The sequence below is a fragment of a genome, unplaced genomic scaffold (genome assembly GCF_019419815.1).
Source record: "Pyrus x bretschneideri cultivar Hongxiangsu unplaced genomic scaffold, Pyrus_bretschneideri_v1 Contig85, whole genome shotgun sequence".
Taxonomy (NCBI): domain Eukaryota; kingdom Viridiplantae; phylum Streptophyta; class Magnoliopsida; order Rosales; family Rosaceae; genus Pyrus; species Pyrus x bretschneideri.
In genome coordinates, this window is record NW_025999826.1 from 1,370,990 (window position 1) to 1,392,577 (window position 21,588).

The following is a 21,588-nucleotide window of genomic DNA, read 5'->3' on the forward strand; positions in this document are numbered from 1 at the left end:
GATTGCGGTCCGTAACATCATTTAAGAGATTTAACCCATGCATTTATGCTTTTAATGTCCCACAAATCATGAAATTTAAAAAAAATTCAAATAATATTTTAAAAAAATAATAAATACTTAAAAATAAATATTAGAGTAATATTGTTCTTCACAAAATTATAGCAAGAAATAATTTACCCACATAATTACTATCATATTTTACAAAATAACTATTGATACATTTTAAAACATAAAATAAATACATATAATTAGCATGGGTACATTTAGCAAAATTTAAAATAGGTACAAATCAATTAAAAATATATGAGTACAAATACAAATAAATTTTTTTAAAATATGGGCACAAAAAGAAATTAATATATGGGTACAAATTAAAACAGAAAAGAAAATTGGTACAAATAGAAAAAGGGTTGCAAATTAAAAATGAGTACAAACTAAAAATAAAAATATATGATAAAAAATTTATCCATAAATATAAATATACTAAATGTAACATTTTTAACACTAAATGAATATATTTAGAAATAAAAAATATTTTATTATTAAAATAATTAATGACATTTATTAATACATAAGGACCTTAATAAAAATTGACAAAGAATAAAATTTTAATCAATGAATTAGCAAAAAGAGAAATGGGAACCTAATTTCTCCTTGAAAGAAAGGGACCACACTATTACATGCCCAATTAGAAGGGTGCAATATAATTACCTTTGTGTCCTAAAATTAATGGTGTTTAAGCCTTCGCTTTAAGTTAGTTGATTCATATATATAGGATTTTTTTTTTTTTTCATCAAAGTACAAACTTTTATTAGATTCAAATTGACATATTTACATCAGTAGCCAAAGTGTTAAACAACCACTAGCTTAAAATAGTTTCATTCATAAGTGCCCCCCTCCCATAAGGCTAAAGAGGCCACTAGATTTGCTGCCGCATTACAAATACAAGGAATTAAGTACCTTAAGTTTGATTCCTATAATAATATTGCTACAATAATGTGAATTTGATAAAAGTGAATTCTATCCATTAACATGCACTAGTTTTAGAATTATGGATCTATACGAGGTCATATGGTTCTCGCAGAAAAATTCACCAACAGATGAAAAAACCTTAACAGCTTCAAACGCTTTTATTCTGTTGAATGAAAACCTCAATCTTACTACTACAAGGCAAGGCCCGTTACTTGCACGAACATAATCTTTCGGAACCAGCGAGCAGCATCCAACCACCAACCTGAAAGCAGCCAAAAGTTTTCCCCTTGAAGTGCCATTAATAAGCAATAAATGATGCACGGTCACTTCTTAGTCCGCTCTGGATTGCCCTGATCGAGAAGACAAGATGATGCCAACAATGAGGCCGTAGAGGGCCAGTGCTTCAGCAAATATGAGAATGAGGATCATCCCAACAAAGAGTTTCGGCTGCTGTGCATTAGCTCTGCAAAACAAGCTCGGTTACTCTGGAGGTGCTTCACTAATTATAATTAGGTTGAGACTAAATCTCAAATCACATAGAAACATTTAAGGAAAGATTAGGGGATATCTATGAAGCACAACAACCAAACAAAACTTTAGTTGTTCTGCACTTCTGCTCTCAAGTGACGAAAACTAGCTTCACAGAGCCATGAAAACTTTACGAGCCATCTTTTCATGTTTACTGCTATTGACCCACGCTGCCAAATTATAGTAAAACACTATACCAGTTGTCTACCAAATTATACTAGTTACAAACTCCGCCACTGTTACTACTTTCTGAGACGCGTGACAGATACACATGAGACATTAGAATCATATTCAGGGCACTACAGATTACAGTTATACCAAAACACCATACTAGTTGCCAAAGACAACTTTAATATTAAATCTCAACTGATTCCAAGCCCTAATAAGAATCAATCTCAATAGTTGTTCTTGAGAATGATATTTTCATCTTACATGTCAAACATACATTGACATTTGGACCTATATTCAGAGAAATATGTTTTACTAGAGTTAAGATACTATTCTGACCTTGGACTTTATAACTTTTCACATTGCCACAAACATTAAATTTATCAGCCCATGAATAGTTTACAATGTTTTCACTATCCATTTCCAGACCAAGATTTATCATTGATTTTAGTTCTAATCTGTCACGGCTTTAAGTTACTATCCTTGTATTGGACTTCCAACTTTCCAAATTAAAATGAACTCTGGGGTTTAATATCCTTCCTTGGATTTCCAGTTTACAATGACAATACTAATGATAATCCTCTCTCAGACCAATCTCTTTATCTTTAAATTTAGTCTTGGGTGAAAATCTGCTTTGCATATTAATTCTGGAATTATCAATAGGTTAAGTAATTCGGTTCATAGTGACAGTCAGTACAAAAAGCTGACCAACGAACTCTATAACCCAGAAGTTGATGTAAGCAACATATATAAGAAAGGGAAACAAGAAATACCACCATTGCTATTTGTGCAGTTAGATCAACTTTGTTCACTACTGAAAAGCATGTTTATAGGATAAATGGCCACCCTAATTATTATCTGCCTTTGACAAAAGGACAGTACTAATCGAAAAGAAACAGAAAAAGGGGTAATAATTTGTACAGGATCTACTTCAATAATACTTATTTTTAGCGTCTAGCTATAGCATACAAAAAAAAATAAAAAAAAAAAAACACCAGCAAGCAACAAGAAACAATTATGTATATGCATATGCACTTAAATGGCGGAACTTATACCTTACACCAGCGTCGCCAACAATACCAATTGCCATTCCAGCAGAGAGTCCAGCGAGACCGCAAGCAAGACCAGAAGAGAGATGTGCATAACCATCAAAGAGGTAGTATGACTTGGCCTTTGGGTTAATCCCAGTACTGATGATAACAGCAATAATAAGGCCATAAATACCCAAAACTCCAGCCATAACGACCGGAACAATGGATTTCATCACCAGCTCAGGCCTCATCACCCCCATGGATGCCACACCAACACCACTCTTTGCTGTGCCATAGGCAGCTCCCATACCTTGAAAAACAAATCCCCAACGAAGCCGCCGTTATATCAAGCACACTAAACCTATATTTGGGATTCTAAAATTTTGGGCAATACATGAACATATGATGTATAAACCAAGCGAAACAGATCAATCAGCCTCTTTTGAGTAATGGGTTTTGAGATCCATGTTAACAAACTCCACAAAGCATATCATCTGACCATTAAATGAATAATAATAGTCAAATTTAGCTCCTTTCTAGCAAAAGATTTGTACTTTCAGGGTCCCAAATGATAATTAACCAAAAATTTAAGCAAGAAAATCCAAGTTATTCAGTTAATTCCTTGATATTATAAAAACCAAGTTCAATTGACAGCCGAATGGAGCAGATGATCAAATCCAAACTAGATCTAAACTTTGTCGGGAGCCAAAGACATTGCAAAGAGAAAAACACAGAGAAAAAGCGAGATTGAATTTAGAGTTTGGTTACATGAGAAAACGAGGGCAGCAGCAGCGCCGAGGAAGCCGAAGAACGGCGCCGTTTCATCGCCACTGAATGTTGAAGACATTATGGAGCGTGGATCTGGGACGACGTCGTCGCGATCTTAGAAGAAGTTTGGGGTCTCTCTCTCTCTCTCTCTCTCTCTCCGCGTTCTTCTTCAGTGGTGGTTGGTGTGTCTCGTGCTCAACCAAGCGAACTGCCTTACAATTTGTAATCTCCCTCACTAGTTGCAAGCTGCAAGAAACGGGTCTACCCGAATCCGACTTGTTTGTTTTCTTACCCAACCATATTATCTACTTTATACGAAAGGGTTGAGCTTAGTCTTACAAATCACAATAAGCTAACAATAATATAGTTTGAATTCGTTTTTATATGCGAATTAAACCTAAAACCTCTTATTTATCAGTAAAAATAAATACTACTATACCGTAGTACTAGTATTTATACAAAATCCAATATTTAGACCCTGTTTTATCTTGTACTTGAGCATCTTTTGGAACCAAGGACACGAACAAAACATAGTTTTGGGTACCGCTTGATTGAAATTAGACGACCCAAACTAGTTATATCTTGTATGGTATAAGACATGGAGCAACACAAACAATGTGGACAATTATATAACAATTGAACATCAGCGCCATATTAACAACACTGTTTACACTAAAAATATTATTGGCCAAATAAGATGATTCACATAGGAAATGGAGTTTGGGCCTTTAATTTACTTTAAATGAACAGTACAATCCAAATTATTATTTTATTTTAACAAATAATATTAATATTCGTTTACGCTAAGGAAAGGGACGGGCTAAGAGTCATAATGGGCTAGCAATAATGTGATTCAAATTCACTTATGATGAGAATTGAACTTAAAACCTCTCACTTACAAACGAAAAAGAATATTATTAGACTATAGTATTAAATGGCCGTCCGGATTACTTTTGACTAATCAAAGATATCAAGGACCATTTTTCACTCTCGAAGTTGGTAGCATTGAATGTAAAGAACTTTGGTGTTTTTGGAGGTAAAGTGATCATAAATTTAAGCAAAATCACTGTCTTGGTTAGGCTAATCTAGATTCACAGTCCATATATTTTGGATTACTTTCTATTGGTGATTACTTTCTAAAAAGTAATCCTACGTCGGCTTCAAATGAAGACATAAGAAGCATTGAAGAAGGAAGTAAAAGGTCGATAGATACAAGTTAAATGCGCAAAGCAAAGGACACAGGAATCATTCAATGAAACAAACTACAAGTTTCAAACCAAAGTTCTCTGACTTCACTTGTTTCATTCCTTCTTCCTTGCCAAAAGACCACTTGAAACCAAGACTTTAGAACTCTAGGAATCCTTTCATTTAGACTCTTAAGACCAATTAAAATTTGCTCTACAACCATATCTTTGTGTAGCATCGATTTACAGGCCATTAGATAAGTTTGTCTTTTTGGATGAAACCCTTTACAAGAAAGCAACTTTTCCAATCTGATGGTCTTGAATTCAATCCGATAAGAGTTTTATATATTTTTTTAAGTTCATTTGTGTATTTACTTTACTTATCTTGTGATATTCGGTATTTCAATATCAGTTTCAGTTCTGTACTTGTTACTTATTGTCTTTACCTTTTGCTGTGAATGATTGAAGTAGTGTGTTTGATTATGTCCAACCCCATCTTTGTAGTTTCTAGTATAATATCGAAAAACAATTAAAGTCCTTAACATACAAGACATTAAAAAGAGCCAAAATTGAACCAAGCTTTGACACAATCATTTGATAAGGGAGTTTTATTTCCTTGTGGCACAAGTATCACAAATACATTTATGTATCCTTTCTGTTGACAAAAATCAACGGTAACACGCCTTACAAACAACAAATCAAAGGATTCACTATGCTTCTTCGAAGGTCAAGTGGTGAAGCCTACAAACAATGAGAATCAAACCACTTAGACCGCCAATGTGTCGACTGAACATCATATTCTCAAGTGACATATTATCATGAAATTGTACAAGAATATGTACATGTCTTGGGGATCAGTTCTTTCCAAATATTCATTTTCTTTCCTTCATTTCCCAATCTTATGGTTATTATTATCAACAATGGATTCTGCTATTGTCTCCAAGTCTTCCAGATCATGCTTCAACGTTTCCACCTATTATTTTAAAATAATAGAGTTATAAGTCAGTCAAATGCTGCAATAGATGCTAAAAAAAACCCCATAAAAAGAAAGGAAAAAAAAAAATGAAGCATATAAAATGTAAATAAAATATACGAAGAAATTAAGATGGGGGATGAATTGCCATTGCAAGACCTTGTGAATGAAATCTTCAGCTAGTTTAGCATCTTTAGCAGCCACTTTGAAAACATGTTCTGCCAGTAAAACCTTTTCCTTTAGTTTGGTATTATCAGGGAGTTCGTCGGCAACGTCCTCGGACACCTTCTCCGCCACAGTTGCCACCCTTTCTACAACCTCGACTACTTTCTCTACCTCTTCCACAACCATTTCTGCCTCTCCTGTACAAAACAAACTTATTTTCGATTTGTATTATTTATCGATTCTATGTACATGACCGGTTCAAACGAAAAAGATTTTCCGTACCTTCAATCCTTTTGAGTTTTCCCCAATTCTGAATCCAAAAAGGAAGGATTAGTGCCAATATGGATCCCAAAATCCATTTTACCCTGCATGTATTGGATACTAAATTAGAAGCGTACTTTAGTATCCATTGGTTTGTCAGCATGTTAAAATATTGGTTTATACTTTATAGCATGTATACTTTTCCAAACAAAGAAAAAATAGATATAGCTAGAGAGATAGAATCATAGAAACTTTGATCTGGAGACTAAAAAAACAGTTCGATTTCTAATTTGAAGAACAATTAATGCAGGAAAAGACGAGAAATCATGCAGGATCAGACGCGAATTGAGTGAGCTGGTTCTATTTGGTCTTCTTTGGAAGATCTATGGACAAAATTTTACATGTTTGAGAATCAGTTCATACCTTTGACCGATGCCGAGCCTGGTAGGAGTTGCTGCTGGTTGTAATTGTTGAGCCTTTTCCTTTCCACTGTTTACCCTATAACATATAAGTGTAGAATTATCAAGCAGAAAAATTATTCATTTTTCTATCATCTGGAAGAGAAAACTAATGTTTAACGGAGGAGATCAACTATTACATAATTTGAGACCATTAATCAAAGACTAATCCTTACATTTTTGTATCGAGTTTTGTCCATGGTTTGCTGTTGACACTTAAATACCGTAAGCCTTGCTGTATCGGATAACCCTGGTCAACCTTAGAAACTGCTGTAGCTGGGAACGGTCCAGGCGATGCATTGCCAATCGAAGATCTATTGCGACGAAGTAGTTCAAGAATGTTTCTCAATTTGTTGAAACCCCAGAACTCATTCCTAGGCATATTGATGAATTTCCACCCTAATTGTCACCTGCCTGAGATGTTAAGTAATGATCTCTGAATATGTTCAACGATGATCGATGGCTCAAAGTCGACCATATTATAAGTTTATTTATATGGATAGGTTTTGAAGGGTTCTGCCTGACTTGTTCATGCCATTTACGTGTGGAGATGTTTGCAGGAAAAACACTTGAATATTTATGTACAAGCAAGCCAAGGGATGACGTGGACGTTGATTACTTGGTCACTTCAAAGTTCAAGCAAGGTAGCTTGCAAAGGAAACAGTTTAAGCACACGTTACTTGCAAGTAAAAAACACCATTCTTATTCAATGCTTAGTAGATACGGACTTGACATACACATTCCATCACTCAATCCCTCAAGATGGAACTCTCTCTCGCGTTTCGGCGAAATCTTGTTGGAGCCCAGTCAGAATTTAAGCAATGTAACGATATAAAAGTATAACAACAACAACTTCAATATAATAGTCAAAACTAAAGTTATAGCAACTTTATTAATGATATAACAATATAAGTATGATACAACAACTAACGGATTATAATATTCGATATATAGTATCAGATGCTTATGATTAATTCAAATCAACTTCTAAGACCATAAATATGCATACATACAAATCTTATAACAGTATATGAAAGTGAGATCGGAACTAACAATAAGAAAAAGAAGTGAGTTTCCAAAACTGACAATATGAATAGATAGAAGCTTGCGGATTGTTGCAATGTCCTCTATAGACAGAATTTCGCATCTACTCGGATGCTTGTACTTCGTTAGGCCTTGTCCACAAGGATTACTCTTATCTAATCCAAGTCCTAACACCAGGAACTTGAATGTGGCGAACGTACAAGAGTTTTTCTCAAGAAAAATATAATAGCATGATATAGGAAAGACAGGGTCTTTTGTTGATGTACTTTGTGCTTGGAGAAGGTTGCGTTTACAAAGACTTGAAACACCTTTCTTGAACAGCCGTTGCGACTGTCAAAAACAGTTATATGCTTTGTGGTAAAGATGAAATTCCTCAACGTCCAATTCAAAATTAAAATTGAATTGATGTTTATGAGGTGCATTGATTAAAAAACCAATGGCTTTTGTTTCAAGTCACCGGAGCCCAAAAGGCCCAAGGCTCAAGGCCCAACCCTCAACCTTCGTTATGTGAGGAAAAGCCGAGCTTATTTTTCATTCAAAACTCCTACAAATCTGTTGTTCGACAACCGTCGTTAGGCCAACCTCTGCCCTTTTCTCTGTCTCGGCGAGCACTTTTGTTTGTTGGCAGTGATTATATTTATCTTCATATAAGTGAGAAGTTTTAAGTTTAAATTAAATAAATTACAAGTTCCTAACCAATTGTACTAAAAAATAAAAAATAAAAAAAAAATGTAACAAAAGAGAATGTAGACCCCACTGAACAAAAGAGGGTATAGACCCTACTATGCATGCTAAACTATTAAAAAGGGAGCATTGACCCAATAATCAACTTTATCTATATAAATCAACCCATAAATATATGGGTTATACATGCTAAAATATTAGAAAGGGAATATTGACCCAATAATCAATTTCATCTATCCAAATCAACCTATAAATATATGTGTTAGGATTTGGGGCACACGTTTTTTACTCACATTTTTATGGAGCTCACTATTTTAATGATCCAAATATCTATATTTTAATCATTACCTCAAAGATCTTGTCTACCAAAAATCACGCAAATTTGAAACCATATTCATCCATTTCCTCAACTACAAATGAATGTATGAATGGTTTTGGATCATGTCTACCACAAATGAATGTCATAGTTCTGATTTTCACGAGCCAAGGTTGGCCCAAAATTCCATTATGAAGGGTTGGGTCCATGACGATCATAAATGTCTGCGAGGAGACAATTAGAGGGGTGAGTATGTCAAGCACAATCATGCCAATGGCAATCAAGGTGAAACCGTTGAATCCGGTTAAGACATCTGCACTGTGTTTGATAGTACTTTCCATGCCCATCCCCTTAATCATTAACAGTTGGGTATGTTCACTGTCATGCCGTTCTCAACCATCATCCTATCAACCATGGCATGGGCTAGTTGAACCAAAATCATCATGGCATTGTCGTGGAGAAATTTTATTCCCTCGATGTCTTGCTCAATGAAGCCAATGATTGGCTAGGTGCCATGTTCGTAACTTAAATCTAGGAAAGAGATCTTGTCTGTTCGATCCTCATCTTCTTGGAATTGTGGCTGGCCACCAAGTGTTTAGACTCAACGAAGATGCTATTGATCCGAATCACCTTTGGAGGGGGTTCAGTGTTAGTTTTTCGCATCTCACATGGGATGTGATGCTAACTTGTCTAAGTACTTGTAGCACCTATCTTCCTTCATTAGCCTCTCAATGTATTCTTTCTATTTTATGCAACTGTTAGTTATGTGGCCTGGACCATGATGGAATGTGCAATACTTTGTTTGATTCAACTTGGCGGTGTCTCCCTTCATGGTTGATGGCAGCTTGAACCAAGATTCATTTTTCAAGTCACAAAGAACCTGGGTGGTGGCAACTTGGTGACTGACTTTGGCATTGGTCCTTCTTTTACTAGGCAACTGTCCTTGAATTTGTGTTGACTTTGTATTTTAGGTAGTATTCTTAAAAGATATTAATCCCGTGTAATTAGTTTTTTTTTTTTTTTCCTATTTACGTTAGGATTGTACACCTTATATATGTACTCTTATTGAGAAGAATACAATTATTATTCAAAGCATTCTCTTCTTCATATCAAAGCTTGGGTTAGAAAATAAAAAGTCAATAGTTTGTTCCCTGACTTGTTCATGTTGGGTTGCTTCTCATCTATCTTCTTCTAAACTGCATCTGAGTCATTTTGAGATTGCTCGGAAGCTTTTTGGGCTCGTTTAGCTTCATCCCATGGTGCATGCTTTTTAGTCAAAATATAAGAGTTTCCCAAGATAAAATCTTAACCCATGATCAACTCTCCAGACAAAGGGTGGTCGGCTAAAGTATTTTTTCTGAATGCTGCCTTGGTTATTATATCGTCACATTCGCCAATATTGGCCTTCTTCGCCTTGAGCCTCCTAACATAGTTATGGATTGTCTCCTTTGAGTCCTTGTTAAAGTTGAAAAGGTGGTCTTATTTCTTTTTGATTGAGCGGTGGGACAAATATTCCTTAGGGAAAACCAAGAAAAGTTTGTTGAAGTTTTGGATTGATCATGGCGCCAAGGTGTGCAACCAGTTTTTTTCGCTCTCCTTGCAGAGTTGTAGCAAAAATCTTGCATATGAGAGCATCATTGTTCTTCTAAAGGAACATAGCACTGCAATAACGCTTGAGATGTCTTTCCAAATCCTCGTCTCTTTCAAATAGAGTAAAGTGAAGCATAGTGAACTTACGAGGAAGATCTGTTCGCTCAATCTCATCAGTGAATGGTGACCTGCACATGTTAGTCACATCTCCTTAGAGTGCTTCATCTATAGTCTCAAGGTTGGAGTGCACTACCACGCTTCGAACCTGGAGTCGGTGGATAAGTATGACCCCATGCCTGGCGTGCAAATAAAAGGGAAAAAAAAAAAAAAAAACTTCTCTTATAAAAATGACTCCAAAAAACTTTACAGGGTGTACAAAAAGAATAAAAACTTTTAAATCTCTCGCCTAACACAACTCCAGCTCATCTAGCACGGTCTTGCCAAATAACTCATCTGAAAAGTAAAAGGGTGAGGGATGAGCAACAACCACCGTAGCTCAATGAGTAGAATATGTAATATGCCAGTCAAGCGTGTAGTTTTACACAGTCTAGAAAATATGTGTAATATGTCAAATCATTATACATGTAGTGCTATATCACATCGTCCCTTCACGTGTTGGTTATTCTTCAAAATATGCAGCTCATCATGTGACCCCTAAAATGACCTTTCCGCCTTTAATGTCCCCGTGTACCATACATTTATCCCTCAGATAACCTAACACTAAAGTTCTCATGCTCCATGAACAATCGCAAACAATTCACTAACCAAAGATATAATAACTCCAGGAGTACTTCACACGCACACACACACACACACAGAATATATATATATATATATATATATATATATATATATATATATATTAGGCTATTTATGCATAGGCATCCTCATTTTTTTTCAAAAGAATGGGGATTAGAGGTGGGGCCCACCCCACATTGAATTTCAACGATCCAAACAGTCTATTTTGTAAGTTTCGATTCATAGATCATCCTTGTAAGATTCAATTCAATCCGAAATTGTTTGCCTATTTAATTATCAAGATAAAATTTCATTGTTTCTTATATAACAAAGTATTTGTTAATTTTTTTGAACCCATATTTTAAATCTTTCTGATTTAGCTAATATTTTGCAAGGATGATCTATGAGGTGCAACTTGAAAAATAGATGGCTTGAATCATTAAAGTTCGATGTAGTGTAGACCCTATAACTAATCTTATTTAAAAAAAAAAAAACAGAATCTCTTCTCTTAAAGGTTTTTTCTATATATATATATATATATATGTATATATATATGTAAAATGTACACACATATAAAACTATTGCATGCTTGTTACATCCAACGAAATAAAAGAAGGGAAAGGATTGAGGAAATGTAAATGAAATGAAGTGGCAGAAGGTATGTATATAAGACAGGAGTCGGCAAGTATAGCTGGAGGTGTCCAGTATCATTGGATGATTGACAATTGTTAGGGGAGTAGTGTTGGCTGCCAAGTGGATAATAGATGTCACTCAAAGAGGATGAATGGTACAAACATGGAGCAACCTCAAGCTCCAGTGTAATGACTATGCAAATAAGATTGGAATGAATAATTGAATGGTGTCGGCTCTAACTTGCCAAAGATATCTGTTGCACTTGTGTCCTCCTAATATGAAAGCCACCAAGATAGGATATGTATGCATATATCAACTACTCTAAAGTTGACAACAATGGTAAGATAAAATATTGGGCCGTGTGGTCTCACTAGAATGACTGCATGCAATTTAAAAAATAGAGACTTTGGATGTGGTCCTTAATTATGAATATTTTTTTATTGAAATTTTGTTGGTTTTTAATTTTTAATCGAGGTGCCTGAAATCAATGTGATAATTTATTTCTATGTACGTTATTATATTTTTTAAATTAAAAATTAGAAATTTTAGTTGTTTATATAAATGAGAATTTAAATAAAAAAAACCATAATTTGTGGGATTAAAAATATTAAAATATAAATATATTATTGTGTGCGTGCGTGTGTATATATAAACATGGGTACATTCATCAAAATTAACCAAAAAAAATATTGTATGAAAACATGGGTACATTCTTCAAAATCACAAAAAAAAAAAATATATATATATATACACACACACACACACACACACTAGGCTTAATGATATTAGTAAATTTCTTCGATTAAACTTGATATGAATACATTTTAAAATCAAGGAAAAAAAATGTACCCATATAAGTTTAAAAACGGATTAAAAAAAATTGAATAGATTTGATATAAAAAAAAGGGTACATTTTACATATAACAAATTTGTATATTTAAGAATGAGTACATTTTAAGATTAAAAAGTTTTACATGAATGGGTACACATAATTAGTATGGGTACATTTAGCTAAAAAAAAATTATATGGGTACAAATACAAATAAACTTTAAAAAATATGGGCACAAAAGGAATTTAATATGTGGGTACAAATTAAAATTGAAAAGAAAATTGGTACAAATTAAAAAAGAAATATAAATTAAAAATGGGTGCAAACTAAAACTAAAAATATATGATAAAAAATTTAGTCATAAATATAAATATACTAATTGTAACATTTTTAACATTAAATGAATATATTTAGAAATAAAAAAAATTATTTTATTATCGAAATAATTAATGATGTTATTAATACCTAAGAACCTTGATAAAAAATTGAAAAGGAATAGGATTTTAATCAATGGAATAGCAAAAGGAAGGATAAGAACCTAATTTCTCCTTTAAAAAATATACATTGGAAATACTATATGAAACAAAATAAATATAGAGGAATGGAAGGCACTACAAGAAAGATATACCCCTTTTCAAATTGCCCTGCAATGATAGACGTTCAGAAATACGGGTTTTCACATGCAAGTTGTCTAAATGCTTGGTTCAAGGCTGATCAAGTGGTTGCTTGCAGGGACAACTTTGGAAAGAGATATCATTATTAGCTCATGTCCTACTTCAAGATACCTTGCCAGAAGCATACTGCATTTCGATGTGCTCGAGAAGTTAACTCACTAAATTGGTTTGTTGCGCAAGTGCGCTTGGAAGTTTATGACTTGCTATAATAGATTTTTTTTTTTTTTAAAAATTTTTGGTAAACTGGATAACATTAATCCGGGCAAAGATGCCAAAGTTTTACAAGGAGACCTACACAGAGGCAAATAGCTGGACACGACAACACAATCAAGTAATGCAAGGAGATACATGGATCACGACGCCGTATCTAATGCTAAAGTGTCACTCTTTACACTATCAGCAAAGAACCTAGTGGGGGCAAGGGAGACCATCATTACAAAGAACATGAACTAGGGAAGATGGAGGTCTGTCAACACCAATAAAGTTGCACATTTCCCTACATCGTTGAGACGCCAAAAGGTTCGCAGCCTTGTTGGCCAATATTGGAATCCAAGACCAGCGACAGTCTTGGAAAGACTCCCCTAATCTGATACACTTCAGTACTACAGGGAAATCTTCCTAACTACCCTTTGATGGTGAGTCCCGAGGCATGAGATTGCTTCATAGGAATCAAACTCAATAATAATTAAATTCTAACCTATTTGGTGACCCATTCGTAACCATGCTTGATAGCCAGCGTCTTCGCCATATCTATAGGCACCCAAAAATTTCCTTCTTTATCCCGAGCAACCACCCTTACAAAACCCGAACTCGAACTCGCCTCCCAACTCACATCCATATTGATATTTATAAACACCGGGTTAGTTGGCGTCCAACTGGCAGTAATCTCCATAGTTCATGTAATGGGTGTTGGGTGAGTGCCTGGCAATTGGGTAACTTTCGTGAAAGCTCCAACCGAGATGGAAATTGCTGCTAATATCTGCCTTGGATTGATTGGTTGTTGGTTGAACAAAAAGTTGCATCTTGCTTTCCAATTTGTCAACATGTAAAAGCAATATAAGACACCAACTTGCTCTGTTCATTCTTCGACCCATTGGCCGATGTCAAGGTATCAGTCAACCAGTTTGCCCATAAAGTGACTCTTTTTCGATTGATCCTAATATTCAAGGCTTTCCCGAACCACACCACTTCCACCCACGGGCATAGCAGGAAAAGGTGTTCGATCGACTCCTCATTATGTTGCAAATGGCACATAGAGGAGATGGAGATGATCATTTTTTAAATAAATTCGCCATGGTGGCAATAGTCGCATGAAGAGTTTTCCACATGAAACACTTAATTTTTGGTGTAGCCTCCATGCTCCACGCCAATTTCCATAGAGAGATTGGAATGGTGGCCGATTTAGAAGAACTCAAATTCTTTTGGGATCGATTCCTAGCAATAGCCCAATGGTAACCCGATTTGACCGTATAAGTCATTTTTTTTCTTGAAAGGCCACACCAATCTATCCTGAAGCATCGGGTCACCAATGGAAGTCCCCAAGATCGCCTCAAAGTCCCCTTGTAACATATATGGTTTCAAGAATTCGATATCCCATTCCCTAGTATCCGGGTAAATCAAGGATTCCACCTTCAAATTCCGAGTAACTTGCACAGTGCCCAAATGTGCTGGTCTACCGAGAGCCATCTATAATTCCAAACTCGAACCTTTTTACCTTTCATAATTTGCTAGTGAGATCCCTAAGCAAGATATCTCTTCCAACCAATAGGCTAGACCAAACCCAAGAAGATCTCCTGCCCATCTTTGCTTCGAGAAAAGAACAACTAGGGAAGTATCGAGCTTTCAGCACCATCGCCCACAAGGAATTTGGATCCATTATCAATCTCCAACATTGCTTTGCCAAAAGAGCATCATTAAACTTCTCAAAGCTCCTGAACCCTAATCCTCTCTCAACTTTTGATCGACACAATTTCTCCTTTGATACCCAATGGATTCAGTTCTCACCACTTTTTTGCCCCCACCAAAATTTTGAAGTCATTGGATCTAATTCATTGCATAATGACATAGGGAATTTGAAAAGGTTCATTGGGTATGTCGGGATTGCTTATGCGACCGCCTTTATCATAACCTCTTGCCCCGCTTATGATAGAATGGATTGCTTCCACCTTTGAATTTTCCCCAAAAGTCTTCTTTAACATAGGCCAACCTGCAGAAGATCAAGTTAGTGAGCCGTGTGATGGGAAACCTTCCCGCACGGTTCAGAGAGCACTGAATTCGAATGAGAGGTTCACCACCACATCATTGCATGCAAAGGGAGCTCTACTCGATTCGCAAATTGGTCCGACTCGTAATTCACTTCTGACCCCGTGTTCGATAGCCCGATCTTCCCCATATAGCTAGGACTCTAAGGTAGAGACCTGAGTCCCCAACCTTACCTATTCCAAGAATACCGGTCAGTTCCTACATTAAAGCCAATGGAATGTTGCCCCCGAAGAAAACACTTGACTTTAGTTTGTTAACTTGTTGTCCCAATGCCGCACAATAGTCATCAATTAACTGAATTAAGTGTCTACAATTTTCCTTTTCCGCCTTCAGGAAGATCAGAGTATCATCCGCAAAGAAAATGTGGGATATGATTGGACCTGTTGTGTTCATCTCTACACCTTCAATCCATTTCTGATCATTGGTATGTTGAATCAGAATAGTGAAAACTTCACTAACCAAGATGAATAGATATGGCTATAAAGAATCTCCCTGATGAAGTCCTCGCGAGGGAGCAAATTTTGAGCCGGGTTGTCTATTAAGAAGAATGGCAAAGTTCACTGATGATATACATCCTATTATCAGGCTTCTTCATCGGAAATCAAACCCCACCTTTTCCATCACCACCAATAGGAAGTCCTACTCCATCCTATTATACGCCTTGTGCATATCCAGTTTAATTCCAACTCTAATTTGTTTTTTGCTTTTCTAAGTTTGAGGAAATGGAACAGTCGTGTGCGATGCTGATAATATCTTGTATTTGTCTTCCTGCCACGAAAACATTTTGGGTTAGGGAGATCAAGTCTGGCAAGAGCATTTTAAGTCGGTTAGTCATCACCTTTGAGAGCACCTGGTATGAGTAGATGCATAAACTAATTGGGCGAAACTGTGAAATAGATTCTGGATTTTGCACTTTTGGAATCAATACAACGTGAGTCGTATTTATCCAATTTGGATTTTGTGTCTCATTCATCAGATCTCTGACTAACTCATTCACATCCTTGCAATGATGTCCTAGTAAGAATGGTATAAAATCCCTTGGAATCCATCCGGACCCGGAGCTTTTAGGCCTCCCATTTGTGTTGTTCCCACTTTAATCTCTTCCACAAAAATCGAGTAGTGAGAGTTGCATTCATTTCCTCAAAGACTTTTGAGTTACACAATCCAGAATGTCACCCCAATCTTGCTACCTCGTCGACGTGAAGAGATCAACAAAATGTTCATCTATCAGTTGCCAAACCTGCCTTAGGTTTTCCACCCATTCCCCAATGCTATTTTTTAGCTAAACCACTTTGTTCTTCAGTTTCCTTTGCAAAGTCGATTGATGGAAGAACTTGGTATTTGCATCCCCATCCTTTAGCTGCTTAACCCTTAATCTTTTTTGCCAAAAGCTTTCCTTTTGCCTCCACAAATGGTCCACTTTTTTTCAATAGATCTTTAATTTTTTGAGAATTACCTCTCCAGTTATGTTGAAGACTCCCCAATTTGCTCATCATTTCTTGAATTTGCCAATCTCGTTATTTGAACTTATCTCTGCTCCATTTCATTAATTTGGTACGACAATCATTAATTTTCAAGGTCCATTGGTCTATGGTATTGCCTTCCTGGGAGGTTGCCCAAGCTTGGTTCATTATTTCTCTACAACTAGCTTCTTTTGCCCAAAATGCCTCAAACTGAAAAAGTTTTGTCATCTTCCCCACATTCGGTTCCCCATAGGACTAATAGTGGTCAGACCCTAATACCGTGTCATGGGTGACCATCATGTTAGGCCATAGCATCTGCCAGCTCTCATTAACAAATGCCTTATCAAGCTGAGCCTCCAACAATTGTTCATTCCTCGTCCCTTTCCACGTATAGTTGGGGCCATTGAACTCCAAATCCATATATTTCCAGCTTGCACATGAAGTCATCCAGGTATCTTGGCCGGTTATATCTAACTTCTACACCGCCTAATTTCTCGTGGTCCCACAGAAATTCATTAAAGTCTCTACCACATATCTGTGGAATATTATCCAGGCTGAACTTCTGAGTCATTCCCTTCCATAATTCTGACTTTTCAGCCTTATAAGAAGTACCATAGACTCCCGTAAAATCGAACACACACTGCGAATCCACCGAACTATATTTAGCATCAATGAAGTGTTTAGAGGCCTCCATGATTTCCACTTGCATTGAGTTGTCCCACCATAGAATTAAATCCCCCGCTCTCCCTACAGGTGCGACACTGAATCCATTTGCATAACCCATCCTCGCTTGACTCCTCATATTCTATGATCTTTCATTTTTGTTTCTGAAAGAAAGATCATAGAGATTCTGTGCTTCCTGATTTGCTCATGTAGGGCACGAACTACCTTGTCTGACCCAATACCATGACAGTTTAAAAAAAGGTGTATCATGGTGATTATGTGGTTGTTGAAGGCTAGCCGCTACACATCTGGAAGAATTTCCTTCACCTCTGGTACTCTTACCCATTTTCTTTGCTAGCATTGCATTTCTTTCACCCACAGATATTTCCTCCATGTACTCCCACATATCCTGATACTCTATCGAGACCTCCTGTAACTCTTCCTCTGCATAAATCACCCTCTCCATCATCAAGCATCTTTCCCTTCTGGTCATTATCCTCAGTCTTTTAGCAGCCATCAGTTTTTCTCTCTCTAACTCTTCCGCATTATTCCTTTGTTTTTATTTTCTCTGTATGGAGTGTATCATCTCTTTGTTTTTCTCTTCCAACTCCCGCTTAGAATTACTGCCACATACCACCACCTGTGGATAACCAGCATTCCCACTCACGGTACTTTCCATGCTAGGCTTTTACCTCCGCTTGATTTGGGAAATATGTGTATTGGTTTGAGGCGTGACTACTGCTCATTCGCTCTGAGTGTAGCTCTCTTCCTGACTTTCCTCAACCGTGACCATCGGATTTCGTCCTCTCCCACTGTGTATCTCCATAGGCTTAAGGCCCACAATAAGTCGACTGTTTACTAGAGGCCCACATCCCCCTACTATCCATTAAGCCAAGTTGAGGTTTGGCTCACCGCTCATCCTTTGTATTCTATGCCACCTCTTTAAGCCTTTTCCTTTGTCCTTTTGCAATGCCTCATGGTTGGAGCCATCCGTTGGTTCAGCACTTTCTTAACTAGCATCCCCTATGATGTCCTCCCTACATCTTTGATTAACAGGCCTGGATCCCATTCTTATCACACCCACCATTCTTCGTTCCCTCATAATAGCCAACGATCTTGGAGATTCGATAAAATCTCGAACTGGCGCATCTTTTGTCCATTCCTTGTACCTAGCCATACCACCATTTATGGGTTCAAACGAACACTCCGTATTGGAATGTCTAATTCTACCACAACAATAACAAAAATCCCATAATTTCTCGTATTGAAACTCAACCCAAGGTTCATTGTTGTTGTCTCTCGAATGCCAACACCATGTGGTTAGGGGGTTCGAGGTATTAACAACCACCCTCACTATCAAGAATCCTTTTGCCTTTGTCGGGTCTTCGAATTCTTCAAACTCTCTGATTTTTTACACCAGTCACCTCACATTTTCTTCTAAGTTAAGGTATGGTGGAACACCCCTGATTTGTATCCAAAACAAAAAAACTTCCATATTAACTTCCTCCAGTGCTAACTTATATAGCCATCGTTTGACAGAAAAATTATGTTTCATGACTGTCCACGACACCTGGTTTAGGATTTTGGCTGCAATATTCTCATCTTGGACAGTGATAATAAAAGTATTGTCCTTGATCCACTTAGCTTCTACCTCACCCATTTCCTTCCAAGAAGATCTAAGAATGTTTCTAACTCCCCATTTATTGAGAGTTTTGTCAACCAAAGATGTACCCATTAACTTAACTCCCTACTTCATGGTGGATAGATCCATGTTCCTATCTAAATGGACCACTAACTCCTCAATATCTGTTCCTGCCATGTCTTTCTAGGTAAGAATTGTTTCATAGGCTGTTTGAATAGAGGTGTACGAAATGTAGACTAGTTGAGGCTTTTCCCAAGTTTTCTCTTTGTTTTTCCTCTTTTCTCTTTCACACCACAAAGCTATTTGACTCCAATTGTAGGTATATAAGGACCACCATCATAATAACAGGGGTTTGTATACATCTATTGAATCCTAGTCTGAAACGTACATTGCCATTAATACCGGATTTAATGTATGCTAGGTAGTTGGCCTTTGCATTTGATTTCATGGATAGCTGGAGGTATACCTTTCTCATTTCTGTATCCCAGTTCGGTTGGGGCAATTTATGGCTACTCCCATCACCTAGCTTTTTTGATTTACCTTTTGCCTTATTGTTTCCTTTGCATTTATCGTTGATGGGTGTGTTTTTCCTCATACTCCTTTCCGCCATCTCAGCAAATGGGACCCCTCTAACCCAGATAAGATCTAAAATATAGGATGATGTGACAGGAAAAGGAAAGATGTGGATCAGGCAACAAAAGGTAAAGGGCATAAGGGATGGAAGAGGAATCTAAGATAATGAAGGATTTGGGGTTGGTTGATGGATAGTAAATTCGACTATGAGGTTCAAGTTGAAAGAAAAAGATAGGGGATTTGAACTCGTGTTGTCAGAGGGTTGGTTGGGAGAAACCAGTATCTTAGCATTGGGTTTACTAGAGATTAATTATGCACTGGGTCTACCAGGAAAACGAACTACCTCACGGTGGAGGGACTCTCACGGAGATGAGAAGTGCTCTCACGACGGAAAGAAAAATCCAATTTCGTAGTTTATAAAAAACAAAATTTAGTATTCCTCTATCTGACCAAATCAAAGTCTACAACATCACTCCTATTAGAATAGATTTTGATCGCTATTTGGAGTGGAGTACCTAGGTTGATAGGCATCTGCATGATTGGTAGAAGTGTCAACGACCACAAAATTTCGGCCTGGCAAAGTCAAATTTGTTGGAAAACTGGGCCAAAAAACCCCGGTACAATCGTTGGTCTCAGGGTCAAGCAGCTAGGCATACCGAACAAATTTTGAGATTAGTTTGAAGGTGCTAACTTGGCCGTGAGTGCAGGAAACGGGCTTGGGTGTTATTCAACTCATGGAGGTTGATGAATTGGATGTTATAACCAGTTTGGCTTTCATTACTTGGGTTCGGAAGGCTTGGTTTGGAGATCTTCACTTCAAACTTTGGGCTTGCATGCCTAAGGCTTGCGTGGCTTGCTAGTTCTACACTACAATTGGTGACGCTGCTAGTGGTGGAGGCTATCCAGCCTCCATGCTAAGTTGCGAGGAACGACGTGAAGGGTCGAGGCCACACCATGGTTTTAGTTCTCCAGTCCAAATCTATGCACGTAAGGAATGTCGTTCATTATTGTTTCAGAATTTCTAACCATGTTTTCCTTTGTCTAATGCACGCGAATCAAGGGATTAAAAAAGTGGAAATTTGTTGAAATAAGAAATGTTCCAAATAGTAGAAATTCAAAAAAGAAATTAAAGCTGCTTTGAGAATTAAATCTAGCTTTCAATAAATGTACCAAATTGTGATAGTAAAATTTCGCCGCCTTCGGATTTGACGAAATTGTACCTACAAAACAAATTAAACACCTTTGGTTACAGCCAAAACCACACGCCCAATGAAAGGCTGTTTGGCCAATGAACCTCCAATGTTAAAGTTTGTTTCATCGAAAAAAAAAAAAAACAAAGATTTTAGAGTTGAATTTCGTAGAAACAACTTCAACTTACTTGAGAAGTGTGTATATTGAGGTATTTATAGGGAGCATGGCCGACCACATAGGTTGAGAATCCCAGGCTACGTGTTAATGTCCAGTTAGCCAAGTTGTGTCCTTCGATGGATAAAGTTGTATTTGTGCAATGGCAGTAAGGATGCTAATCTTTGAAGATATTGTTAAACTTAATTAATAATATCCTAAGAATTATCTTGGAGAATTCTTGGTTGGATGTTATTGTACTTCCTTGAATAAATTACGTCTTCAATTAGAAAAGCTTAAAGGTATGAATTAGTTATTTATTCTACCTTTATTCCTCTGCCTTATTTCCCTGCCATGGGTAGGAGAGCTTGGAGATATCGTAGTCAGTAGCTCCAAGCTTCTTGGTAGTTAAATTGCATGTGGAACAGATGTGGGTCATTGTCAATTTAATGCAGCATTACTGTCAACAAGGTTCTAAAAGACGTTAGGTGCTAGTCGGGCGGCTGGCTGTGGCCTAGCGTTTAGGCGAAGGCCTTGGCAGACTAGCAGACTTAAGTAATAGGAGTGGTGGCCTGCCACCTAGTGCCTAGGCGGCGCTAGGTGAGAATTTTTAGAATAGTGCCT

General features: G+C 36.9%; 2 protein-coding genes across 2 annotated transcripts; both read right to left on the minus strand.

Annotated features, from left to right (window-relative positions):
• Positions 1-863: 863 nt before the first annotated feature.
• LOC103967949 (V-type proton ATPase 16 kDa proteolipid subunit) lies at positions 864-3,639 on the minus strand. Its single transcript, XM_009381284.3, has 3 exons — positions 3,468-3,639; positions 2,724-3,009; positions 864-1,435 (listed from the first exon to the last, which is right to left on the minus strand). The coding sequence occupies exons 1-3, from the start codon at positions 3,544-3,546 to the stop codon at positions 1,303-1,305; spliced, it is 498 nt and encodes a 165-aa protein (XP_009379559.1). The 5' UTR covers positions 3,547-3,639; the 3' UTR covers positions 864-1,302.
• Positions 3,640-5,244: 1,605 nt separating this feature from the next.
• Positions 5,245-7,047, minus strand: LOC103967948. Its single transcript, XM_009381283.3, has 5 exons — positions 6,685-7,047; positions 6,474-6,548; positions 6,072-6,154; positions 5,784-5,986; positions 5,245-5,624 (listed from the first exon to the last, which is right to left on the minus strand). Exons 1-5 carry the CDS (start codon positions 6,888-6,890, stop codon positions 5,538-5,540), a joined length of 654 nt encoding a protein of 217 aa, XP_009379558.2. The 5' UTR covers positions 6,891-7,047; the 3' UTR covers positions 5,245-5,537.
• Positions 7,048-21,588: the final 14,541 nt, after the last annotated feature.